Source organism: Salvia splendens, chromosome 5, assembly GCF_004379255.2.
Source record: "Salvia splendens isolate huo1 chromosome 5, SspV2, whole genome shotgun sequence".
NCBI lineage: Eukaryota > Viridiplantae > Streptophyta > Magnoliopsida > Lamiales > Lamiaceae > Salvia > Salvia splendens.
The window spans coordinates 17,957,012-17,970,676 of NC_056036.1; the positions used below are offsets into that span (position 1 = coordinate 17,957,012).

Here is a 13,665-nt window from a genome sequence, read left to right on the forward strand (position 1 = left end):
GTTGTTATAATAAATGTGACAGAAATCATATGTCAGCAGTATAATGGAGTGACAAAAATGCACTTATAGGGTCTGAGGGTGTTTTAGTCCGGAAAGCGTCATTCGTGATTATATTAAACGTTAGGGTCCTCTGGCGCTATTTTTTTTGTTATGGGTCTGTGATGTCACAACTCAAAGCGTTAGGGATTAATGAGGCAGTTCACTCTTTTAGAAATCATATTATTTTCCTTAATTTCTTATAGTTTCACTAAACCTGGGAAATTAGTTTATTTTCCTTATTTTCTTATAATTACACTAAATATGGGAAATCAATTTATTTTCCTTACTTTCTTAGAATTTCACTAAACAAGGGATTTAATAATTCAGAATCATGTTACTTTCAACATTTTCACCGAACAAAGAAATTTATTCACTAAAAATTAGATTACTTTCCTAGCAAGCAATCCATGTCAAACAAACATGACCTTAGAGTGTCCACAATAATGTGGACCCTTTGGTGGATAAGCCACTTTTTTTTCCACAACCACTTTTTTTTATATCAGGCACAAAAAAAGTGTCCACAGCAATAGTGGACACTCCCAAGCCACAAATTACATTATTTTATCAATTATTTGTATATTTTAATTCAACTAGAACTAAAATTATAGGACTGAAAATAATTAGAAAAAAACTGTTAATTTAATAAATAAAATTGAAAACTAAATTTTCGTTGTATCACATGAAGGATAAAATTATACAACGAAAATTTTCGACATCACACAATTTCTTCACGCTGCGCCCCCTCCCCTACGTGCTCAGACCTCTTCAATCAAATTGACCTAGAGTTGGGTATGTGTTGTGTCCATGCGTATATCAGTGAAACGTTGGAGCAGATATTCATTACTACATGGTACACCCATCTGTATCAGCGCGGAGGCAACACCGTGACTTGAACTAGTACCATCTTCCGGTGCCCAGCGCTCAGCAGCAAATATGATACATGCATACATGATATTCGCGACATCATCTTCGTGCCAAACTCGTGTCGAGCACCGTTGGCCCATCGTGCTTGGAGCACACCAAAAGCTCGTTGAACATCCTCCTTATCACACTCTTATTTTCGCGCAAAATAGGCTTTCTTTAGTCCAACCGATTGCCGAACTGTCTTGACAAATACGGGCCAACGAGGGTATATCCCATCTGCCAAATAGTATCCCCTATGGTACTGCGTGCCATTGGCCACAAATCTGATTTCTAGACCCTCCCCTCGGTACTCATCATTGAAAAGAGGAGATGACTGCAGAACATTGATGTCGTTGTTCGAACCTGCGACACCGAAATACGCATGCCAGATCCGCAAACGGTAGTCGGCAACAGCTTCCAGGATCATCGAGGGATGTTTGCCACTGGGCAGTTTCTCCACTCCCAGTGCATGCAATCGATGTTGCCCATCATCCCTGGGAAACCGTGCACCGAACCGTTCATATCTAGCAGTCTTTGACAGTCCTCAAAGGTTGGCTTTCGTAGAAACTCCGGACCGAAGATTTCCCGGATGCGCTTACAAAACTGTCGGAGCACGTCTAGGCTAGTCGTCTCACCCATCTTTAGGTATTCGTCGAACATATCAGCCGGGCCGGCATAGGCAAGCTGCCTAATTGCAGCGGTGCATTTTTGAAAAGTAGACAGATTGATCTGGCCGGTGCAATCACGTTGGAGGGTGAAGCACCTGTACTGCCCCGCCAATGACGTCGCTATATGGGTAAAGAGCTGTTGCGCCATTCTGAAACGCCGACGCAAAATCCTTGGCAGATAACGGGGGTTATCGCCAAAGTAGTCCTGCCATCAACCGCTGGTGCGCTCCAGCGTGGTCTCATGGGATTGTCCGCCGATGATGAATCGGACGAGTGAAGAGTGAGAAAGATGGATGGAAATAAAACACGTTTAAGGGAAAGAGAAATGAGATATTTGAGAAGTAGTGGAAGAGAACCGCTTTGTGGAAAAGAATACCTAGGTTTATAAGAGGAAAAAGAATCCTTGAATTACTATAGTACTTCAATTACTACAGTACATAACTTTTCCTAAGAGCATCACAACAGGACGCCCTAGCCAATAGGCTAGCACTAGGACTAACCAAAAACACCTCATGCTACATAACTAGGACTTCTCACAGCATGTCACATCATTAGGACTTCCCACAGCTCAGTAATAGGCTAGCACTAACGCTTTGGGTTGTGACACCACATACCCCTAACAAAAGAAAATAGCGCCAGAGGACCCTAATGTTTAATATAATCATGAATGCAGTGTTTTTAGCCACTTTTCAGATGAAAATGCCCAAATGGCTTGAAGGGCATTTTCTGCAATCCATAAATTCGCTAACATATGAATTCTGTCACATTTCTGTCAACAATTTCTTATGTGATTTCCTAATAAGTTCTGGAACTTCATACGTAATTAAAGTTTTGTCATTATTTGCACAGCAAAAAACTTCTTATATCCCTCTATTTCTAGTTAGTGGTAACAATATACTCCCCTCGTCCGCCATTAAATGTCTCATTTTTCCTTTTTCTTTCGTCCGCCAATAAATGTCCCATTTTACTTTTACTATATTTGGCAAGTGAACCATACATTCCACTAACTCATTCCAGTCACATTTTATTATAAAACCAATACATGAAAGTAGGTCCCACATTCCACTAATTTTTCTACCCACTTTACTACATAAAGTCAAACAATTTTTTAAAACTCGTGTCGGTCAAATATGCGACATTTAATCACAGACGGAGAGAGTATTAGTCATATCATGTAGGAAATTCATTAAGAAACAACAAAATATATGAGAAAGTAAAGTTATTTATGTAATAAAATCTGAATCAATAGTACATAAAATAAAAAATATTTAACATTTAATTAAATCATACGAAAATTATTTTCTTGAAAACACACATTTAAAATATTATTTCATTATATATCATCAAACTAATTTGTTACTCTAAGCCTAAGTTTAAGACGATTATTGGGATTGATATTTTATTGAAAATTTTAATTTAGCGCAAACTGAAATTTTTAACATCATATATGAACACTCAATCTTTACATATAAATTTGCATAGTTTCTTGTCATTCATGATAAAATTGAAACATGAGTAATATTTTAAAAATATTCAAGCATGTGATATTAGGTATTTAGTCCTTTGAGACTTTTTTTTATTAATAATAGTATTTGAAATTAAAGAATGTAAATTTATAAATTAATATCGCAAAATTAGAATATTATCATAATAAATAAAATTGATCCGTAAATCAAAGTAAAAAAAACAAAGAAAAATTATAGAAAATAGAAACATGGAAAAATACTAGAAAATGAGTTTTATACGGAAGAAAGGGTCTCAATTTATTATTTTCATACTCCCTCCGTCCCTAGATAAGTGAAACATTTCTTTTGGGCATAGGATTTAAGGAATTGATATTTAAAAAGTTAAAGTAGAGAGAGAAAAGTATGAGAGAACAGAAAAGTAGAGAAGTAAAGAGAGAATAAGTAGGTGGACAATAAAGTAAGAGAGAGGATTTTTTGCTAAAAATAGAAATGACTCACTTATAGTGGGACATCCCAAAAAGGAATTTGACTCTCTTATCTTTGGACGGGAGGGAGTATTAATTAAAGCAGATAATTATAAATCTATATATTATAAAAAAAAAATTAGAAAGTGTAAATAATGACAAAATTTTAATTACATATGAAGTATCAGAACTTATTAAGAAATTACATAAGAAGTTGTAATAAATGTGACAGAAATCACATGTCAGCAGTATAATGGAGTGACAAAAATGCACTTACAGGGCCTGAGGGTGTATTAGTCCGAAAAGCGTCATTCGTGATTATATTAAACGTTAGGGTCCTCTGGCGCTATTTTTTTTGTTATGGGTCTGTGATGTCACAACTCAAAATGTTAGGGATTAATGAGGCAGTTCACTCTCTTATAAATCAGTTTATTTTCATTATTTTCTTATAATTTCACTAAACATGGGAAATTAGTTTATTTTCCTTATTTTCTTATAATTTCACTAAACATGGGAAATCAATTTATTTTCCTTACTTTCTTAGAATTTCACTAAACAAGGGATTTAATAATTCAGAATCATGTTACTTTCAACATTTTCACCGAAACAAAGAAATTTATTCACTAAAAATTAGATTACTTTCCTAGCAAGCAATCCATGTCAAACAAACATGACCTTAGAGTGTCCACAATAATGTGGACCCTTTGGTGGATAAGCCACTTTTTTTCCACAACCACTTTTTTTTATATCATGCACAAAAAAAGTGTCCACAACAATAGTGGACACTCCCAAGCCACAAATCACATTATTTTATCAATTGTTTGTATATTTTAATTCAATTAGAACTAAAATTATAGGACTGAAAATAATTAGAAAAAAAACTGTTAATTTAATAAATAAAATTGAAAACTAAATTTTCGTTGTATCACATGAAGGGTAAAATTATACAACGAAAATTTTCGACATCACACAATTTCTTCACGCTGCGCCCCCTCCCCTACGTGCCAAGACCTCTTCAATCAAATCGGCCTGGAGTTGGGTATGTGTGGTGTCCATGCGCATATCAGTGAAACGTTGGAGCAGATATTCATTACTACATGGTACACCCATCTGTATCAGCGCGGAGGCAACACCGTGACTTGAACTAGCACCATCTTCCGGTGCCCAGCGCTCAGCATCAAATATGATACATCATCTTCTTGCCAAACTCATGTCGGGCACCGTTGGCCCATCGTGCTAGGAGCACACCAAAAGCTCGCTCAACATCCTCCTTATCACACTCTTATTTTCGCGCAAAATAGGCTCTCTTTAGTCCACTGATTGCCGAACTGTCTTGACAAATACAGGCCAACGAGGGTATATCCCATCTGCCAATTAGTATTCCCTATGGTACTGCGTGCCATTGGCCACAAATCTGATTTCTGGACCCTCCCCCCGGTACTTCTCATTGAAAAGAGGCGATGACTGCAGAACATTGATGTCGTTGTTCGAACCTGCGACACCAAAATACGCATGCCAGATCCGCAAACGGTAGTCGGCAACGGCTTCCAGGATCATCGAGGGATGTTTGCCACCGGGCAGTTTCTCCACTCCCAGTGCATGCAATCGATGTTGCCCATCATCCTTGGGAAACTGTGCACCGAACCGTTCATATCTAGCAGTCTTTGGCAGTCCTCAAAGGTTGGCTTCCGTAGAAACTCCGGACCGAAGATTTCCCGGATGCCCTTACAAAAACTGTCGGAGCACGTTTAGGCTAGTTGTCTCACCCATCTTTAGGTTGTCGAACATATCAGCCGGGCCGGCATAGGCAAGCTGCCTAATTGCAGCGGTGCATTTTTGAAAAGTAGACAGGCTGATCCGGTCGGTGCAATCACGTCGGAGAGTGAAACACCTGTACCGCCCCGCCAATGACGTCGCTATATGGGTGAAGAGCCGTTGTGACATTCTGAAACGCCGACGGAAAAACCTTGGTGGATAACGGGGGTTATCGCCAAAGTAGTCTGTCATCAACCGCTGGTGCGCTCCGGCATGGTCTCGTGGGATTGTCCGCCGATGATGAATCGGACGAGGGACCGCCGCCGCGTCCTCGTCGGCTTCCCACTGCACCTCTTGAACCAGAGAATCTCACGCTTCATTCCATAAATTATCCAGTTTTTTGGAAGTGGAATAGAGAAAAATTTATATAGAGAGTTGGAATGGTGTGAAAATAATGAGGAGAATGAGTTTTATTTATAGGAAAAAAAACCGAAAGAAAAAAAAAATTCGGGCGGCGCCGCGGCTCACGGGCCCCGCAATAGCCAACTGCGGCATCGCCGCCGCTCATACCCCCCGCCCCGTCCACGCAGACTACTCGGCGGAGGCCTGTCCGCCCCTCCCGGCCCCGACGCATCGTTCCTCTGCAATAGGGAGCCGTGGCGCCGCCGCGGAGTTGGCGGCCACCGAGGCTCCCCTATTGTGGACACTCTTAAATTATTGTAGTTGTTGTGCAATTTATTGCATTGGAAAAGAAGAAAATGTCACATCGACTATTTATGATAATTTGTTTGTTAATGCAGTAAACTATACTCCCTCTAAATCTGAAAAATATTAACTATTTCATTTTTAATCTATCCCTGAAAAGTACTATGACCTTTTTAATTTTGGACTCCACTACATTACTAATAATGTGAACCTCCCTCTCCACTAACACTATTTTCATTACTCTTTCTTTTCTTCTTTCTTACTTTATCAATTGTGTATTAAAATTTGTACCTAACTAAAAATTTATACTTTTCATGGAATGAATGGAGTATTACATTTAGTACTTTGGCTAGAATCCTGCCACTTAGTGAAGTCCTTCTAGATCCATGCCCAGTACTTCCAAAACATTTCGTACTCCTGCTCGGGTGCCTTCTTCAACCGTTGTGCGTTGTACTTATCGGTCACCGGGTCCCATAACATATGGAACTTCTAGTTGTTGTTGACGACAACATCCTCAGAAACATCAATGTAGATCTACGCCAACGTCACTCCTCGGGGGTATACTTCCTTGACCAGGCCGCACACATCAACTTCTTGCCCTTGCCTCTTCCCCGACTTGTCGTCATCTTCATCCCACTGATTTCATAGTCATTCGTGTTCACCTCCTTGAGTTCGAATGTGATGTCATTATACCACGTGAATGTATTTGGCGAAGCAGCATGATGGTAGAACCCAACTTTTTTTGTTGGAAAAATTAATTTTCTCCTTCTGTCGTGGATCGAATTGGTTGAGAAGCTCGTTGGTATCCATTGCTCATCAAATGAACTTGAAATTGAAAAAGATAGAAAGTAAAAGAGGAATGAATTTGGAAGTGAAGTTGGGTTAGTGTTAGTACTCTCCTTCCATCACATAAAATAGATTAATTAGAGATAACATGGGTTTAATACATAATTAGTAAAATAAGAGAGAGTTAAATAATTGAAATAATGTAGTACTAATGGATGGTGGGATCCATAAATGATAATGTAAAAAACGGAGAAAAAGTTTCCATAAATAGATATTGACTATTTCTATGGAACTAACGACAAAGAAAATTTAGTCTACTTCTATGGACGGGGAGTATATAATTTCGAATGTTAAAAAAATAAAAATAACATTCGGATCGCCAACACCCAACCCGCAGCGCGGCTTCTTACTCGCGACAATGGCGAAAAGCATCCGTGCCCCTCCCCAGTCCGTCGTTCCGCCCCGCCTATGTCGCCACACCCGTTGTGGGCGTCCACAATGGGCTGCGCTGCCCGCCACCTCTGGCAGAGCAGCTCGTCCCGACTTTCGCTTGCCCATTGTGGATGCTCTAAGAGCACGCACAATGGTCGGACTAGTGTCCGTCCTAGTGGTCGCCACATCAGCATTTCTTAGTCCGGTCCTTCCTTCTGCAGTGGTTCGGACTAGTGTCCTCTCTATCAATTAAAACTCAATTTTCATTTAATTTTTAATGTTTTTTTTATTTTTGTTTTCAATTACTACTAAATTACCACAAATTTAAACAAACACTTACATTACTTAATAAAAAAAACTACTCCTTTCGTTCCATAGTAGTGAAGTCATTTTGTCATTTTAGTACGTTTCATAGTAGTGGAATCATCCTTTTTAGTAAAGTCAACACATTTCTTCTCATTTACTTTAGTCTCTCTTACTTTATTCTCTCTTCGTCTCTCTACCATTTTCATTTCCTACTTTTTTCTTTTTTCTTTTTTTTTCAAAGAAGACAACCCGATAGGTAATAGAAAGAAGTTGATACAAAGCATCTAAAATGAACAACAAAAGCAAGAATAGTCAAACTGAAGGCAGAGTCATAAGCCTACTAATAAAAGATAAAAGGGTCTATTGATAAAATGAAAGCTCCAACATGCTGATACAACCACTTGAAATCAACTAATCCAGCAAACCATCTGCCATACTCAGAAATGGTCGTAGTCGAAAAACCCAAGCCCGTCGTCATTGAAGAAAGCATAACCAAGAGGCGAGAAGTAGTCATCGTAACACTCATAATCTTCATAAACGTCATAGTCATAATCGCTAAAATCTATGCTGTTACCAAACGAGTCTCTGCCATCCCATTCAAGCCACGACATAGTACTGACGGAGTCATTCGGGAGTCTAAGATCTTTTATCTGCTGACGGCATCTTTCCCCCAAATCCCCTCCAAGCTCGAGACCAAAGCATCGCCTGATGTCAAGTGATTCGAGGCGTGGAAAGCCGTTAAGGATGGCTTCAAGTCCTTCATTTTGCATACAATGTGCACAAAGTTGAAGATGCTGAAGATTAGGCATGCTTTTGACGATTGCGAGAGCATAATCATTCCGACCGAATCCTTTACTAAATTCATCATCATAATCATCATCATCATCTTCCAATTCTAGTGGAAAAGGATGCTCTGTTCCATGTCCATTGTATGAGAATGATATCAACTTTGGGCAAGAAGTTCCTATAGCTTCAATGTGGGCAGGAACAATCCATGGCTTACCAGTAAGGTGCAATTCTTCCAACTGTTGAAGTTTTGCTACCGCTTTAATCACAGCATCTACTGAGATCACATAAAAAGATCCAAGTTTAAGGCGTTTGAGATTTTGTGACCGATTAGCAATATACTCAATGAGTTCGTCGTCGCCGAAGTTCTGAATAGTGAGGTCGACCAATTGTACCTGGCTACGATACACTGCGCGGTGGCACATGACATTGTACATGGTGTACCAATCGATCAACATAGTGTTTGAGAAATCGATCACTCACCACAAGGCGGGATCCTTGCAAACCTTCCACCACGTACTACACACTTGCTGCGCGCTTCTAAGTATCGCCTCTGGACCCAGCCTCTGCAGAATATTGGCCGTTACATCGCTCGGAAGTTCGATCCATGGCGGCAGAGGGGCTGAGGATGAAGCTACCACCGCCGGCTCCGGAATTTTGCTCTGAACCCTAGGCCTCCGGTTTCTGCCTTTTTTACGTCCCATGGCTATTGAAAATGGGCTACTTTATCATTCCTTTACTTAACTCACTTAACATAATTTTTCTTAAATCGTGTCCCAAAAAAAACGCCTCCACTACTACGGAACGGAGGGAGTACATTATACTTAATTAAAAAAAACTACATTATTAAATTTTTAAAAACCTACACTAGTCATCTAAATCTAACTTCTTGCTAAAATTCTCGATCATCTTCTCAATCCTCCGGTAATATTTCCAAGGCTGATCTGATCCAACACTCAGCTCGTCCTCGTCCGCGCTCATCCGTAGTCATGCAACGGGTGGACAACGCTTCGGACGAGTGACGGGCGAGAGAATGTCTGCGACCGAACTTTCGGTCGGCCCACTCGTTCGTTGCCCTGCAATGGGCAGACGAGCTCTCGCGATCGTCCGGACTTAGTAGCAATCATTGCGGATGCTTTTAGGGATCACTTCTCTTTTATTTGAAATTTGAATGGAGATGACCTTCTGAACACGTCATAAAAGTAGACGTCCCCAAAACCGAACCGAACCGGGCGAACTGCCTGGAACCGTCACCGGCAGTTCCAAACTGGAACCGTCGGCGACGGTTCGAACCGTGACCGGAACCACCGGTTCCCCCGGGCCGGTTCAGGTTCCAATTATTTGCAAATCGTAACGGCCGGTTTTGAACCGGCGGTTCTGAACCGGCGGTTCCGGCAGCTTTTCAGGCCTATTTCCGACCTACGCACTAGCCTTTTCAGAAACCGTCAGCGGAACCGCCGGTTTTCGTCAGAAACCGTTGACGAAGCCGGCGGTTCCGTCCAATAAACCGCCGGTTCCGGTGGTTCCGCCTATTTTTTGAAAATTTGAATTTTTGAAATTATTATTTTTTATTTAATTTAATCACATTTTCCCCCTATAAATACCCCATTCCTCTTCATTTCTACTCACCTCATTCTTGTGTTAACAAGTCTTTATCTTCTCAATCTCAATTTCTCTATTCTATATCTTCATTCTCTCTAATTCCTCAAGTTGTTTACGTTATTTGCGCTCATAATTTACTCACGTTATTTACGTTATCATATTCACACAATCACACTACTCTCTATTCTCCACTTTTAAATATCCATCAATATCATGTCTTCATCTCGTCGTGGTGGTGATCGGGGCAAGGGTATTGCCCAAGATCAAAGTGATACTCGTCGTCGACGTGCCCCTACTAGAGCACAAGTTACGGAGGAGGTGGGAAGGCGAGCCACTCTTCGAGCACAAGTAAATTCTAATATGTTTTGTTTTTTTAAATTCATTTTTATTAAATTCATAATTTCATTTTTTAACATCTATGTGTTATGTGTTTTATTTTTGTTAGTATTTTTACTTAATTGTATAAATTTTGTAGGAGGATGAAGCTACCACCGCCGGCTCCGGAATTTTGCTCTGAACCCTAGGCCTCCGGTTTCTGCCTTTTTTACGTCCCATGGCTATTGAAAATGGGCTACTTTATCCTTCCTTTACTTAACTCACTTAACATAATTTTTCTTAAATCGCGTCCCAAAAAAAACGCCTCCACTACTACGGAACGGAGGGAGTACATTATACTTAATTAAAAAAAACTACATTATTAAATTTTTAAAAACCTACACTAGTCATCTAAATCTAACTTCTTGCTAAAATTCTCGATCATCTTCTCAATCCTCCGGTAATATTTCCAAGGCTGATCTGATCCAACACTCAGCTCGTCCTCGTCCGCGCTCATCCGTAGTCATGCAACGGGTGGACAACGCTTCGGACGAGTGACGGGCGAGAGAATGTCTGCGACCGAACTTTCGGTCGGCCCACTCGTTCGTTGCCCTGCAATGGGCAGACGAGCTCTCGCGATCGTCCGGACTTAGTAGCAATCATTGCGGATGCTTTTAGGGATCACTTCTCTTTTATTTGAAATTTGAATGGAGATGACCTTCTGAACACGTCATAAAAGTAGACGTCCCCAAAACCGAACCGAACCGGGCGAACTGCCCGGAACCGTCACCGGCAGTTCCAAACTGGAACCGTCGGCGACGGTTCGAACCGTGACCGGAACCACCGGTTCCCCCGGGCCGGTTCAGGTTCCAATTATTTGCAAATCGTAACGGCCGGTTTTGAACCGGCGGTTCTGAACCGGCGGTTCCGGCAGCTTTTCAGGCCTATTTCCGACCTACGCACTAGCCTTTTCAGAAACCGTCAGCGGAACCGCCGGTTTTCGTCAGAAACCGTTGACGAAGCCGGCGGTTCCGTCCAATAAACCGCCGGTTCCGGTGGTTCCGCCTATTTTTTGAAATTTTGAATTTTTGAAATTATTATTTTTATTTAATTTAATCACATTTTCCCCCTATAAATACCCCATTCCTCTTCATTTCTACTCACCTCATTCTTGTGTTAACAAGTCTTTATCTTCTCAATCTCAATTTCTCTATTCTCTATCTTCATTCTCTCTAATTCCTCAAGTTGTTTACGTTATTTGCGCTCATAATTTACTCACGTTATTTACGTTATCATATTCACACAATCACACTACTCTCTATTCTCCACTTTTAAATATCCATCAATATCATGTCTTTATCTCGTCGTGGTGGTGATCGGGGCAAGGGTATTGCCCAAGATCAAAGTGATACTCGTCGTCGACGTGCCCCTACTAGAGCACAAGTTACGGAGGAGGTGGGAAGGCGAGCCACTCTTCGAGCACAAGTAAATTCTAATATGTTTTGTTTTTTTAAATTCATTTTTATTAAATTCATAATTTCATTTTTTAACATCTATGTGTTATGTGTTTTATTTTTGTTAGTATTTTTACTTAATTGTATAAATTTTGTAGGAGGATGAAGCTACCACCGCCGGCTCCGGAATTTTGCTCTGAACCCTAGGCCTCCGGTTTCTGCCTTTTTTACGTCCCATGGCTATTGAAAATGGGCTACTTTATCCTTCCTTTACTTAACTCACTTAACATAATTTTTCTTAAATCGCGTCCCAAAAAAAACGCCTCCACTACTACGGAACGGAGGGAGTACATTATACTTAATTAAAAAAAACTACATTATTAAATTTTTAAAAACCTACACTAGTCATCAAAATCTAACTTCTTGCTAAAATTCTCGATCATCTTCTCAATCCTCCGGTAATATTTCCAAGGCTGATCTGATCCAACACTCAGCTCGTCCTCGTCCGCGCTCATCCGTAGTCATGCAACGGGTGGACAACGCTTCGGACGAGTGACGGGCGAGAGAATGTCTGCGACCGAACTTTCGGTCGGCCCACTCGTTCGTTGCCCTGCAATGGGCAGACGAGCTCTCGCGATCGTCCGGACTTAGTAGCAATCATTGCGGATGCTTTTAGGGATCACTTCTCTTTTATTTGAAATTTGAATGGAGATGACCTTCTGAACACGTCATAAAAGTAGACGTCCCCAAAACCGAACCGAACCGGGCGAACTGCCCGGAACCGTCACCGGCAGTTCCAAACTGGAACCGTCGGCGACGGTTCGAACCGTGACCGGAACCACCGGTTCCCCCGGGCCGGTTCAGGTTCCAATTATTTGCAAATCGTAACGGCCGGTTTTGAACCGGCGGTTCTGAACCGACGGTTCCGGCAGCTTTTCAGGCCTATTTCCGACCTACGCACTAGCCTTTTCAGAAACCGTCAGCGGAACCGCCGGTTTTCGTCAGAAACCGTTGACGAAGCCGGCGGTTCCGTCCAATAAACCGCCGGTTCCGGTGGTTCCGCCTGTTTTTTGAAAATTTGAATTTTTGAAATTATTATTTTTATTTAATTTAATCACATTTTCCCCCTATAAATACCCCATTCCTCTTCATTTCTACTCACCTCATTCTTGTGTTAACAAGTCTTTATCTTCTCAATCTCAATTTCTCTATTCTCTATCTTCATTCTCTCTAATTCCTCAAGTTGTTTACGTTATTTGCGCTCATAATTTACTCACGTTATTTACGTTATCATATTCACACAATCACACTACTCTCCATTCTCCACTTTTAAATATCCATCAATATCATGTCTTCATCTCGTCGTAGTGGTGATCGGGGCAAGGGTATTGCCCAAGATCAAAGTGATACTCGTCGTCGACGTGCCCCTACTAGAGCACAAGTTACGGAGGAGGTGGGAAGGCGAGCCACTCTTCGAGCACAAGTAAATTCTAATATGTTTTGTTTTTTTAAATTCATTTTTATTAAATTCATAATTTCATTTTTTAACATCTATGTGTTATGTGTTTTATTTTTGTTAGTATTTTTACTTAATTGTATAAATTTTGTAGGAGGAAGAAGATCGAAATGCGGCCTTGTTACTTGCCCTCACCGACCAAGAAGGGGGGCATTCACATTCGGCTTCGCATTTCGAATACGATGTGAATCTATCATCGGATTCGGACGAAGGCGATGATGGATCGCATCAATTCCCCCCTTCTAGCGCCGGCCAAGTTGGCGAAAATGTTGAGGAGGCCGATGCTCCTCCTCCTTCAGGACGACAAAAGAAGAAGATGCCTCCAAAGTTGAAATTCGATATTTTCACCAAACATTACAAGAAGGTCCCGGTAGTAATTTCAAATCCTAATGATCCAACCACTACCATAGAGACAAATGAGTTCAAAGCATATTGTAACTATTGCGAGAAAGTCTATCCATTTGGAAC

The 13,665-nt window shown here is 40.9% G+C and overlaps 1 protein-coding gene across 1 annotated transcript; it reads right to left on the reverse strand.

The window, feature by feature from the left end:
* Window positions 1-7,961: 7,961 nt before the first annotated feature.
* Window positions 7,962-8,747, reverse strand: LOC121803928 (putative F-box/LRR-repeat protein 23). The gene has a single exon (XM_042203502.1). It carries the CDS (start codon window positions 8,745-8,747, stop codon window positions 7,962-7,964), a length of 786 nt encoding a protein of 261 aa, XP_042059436.1.
* Between the last annotated feature and the right edge of the window lie 4,918 nt (window positions 8,748-13,665).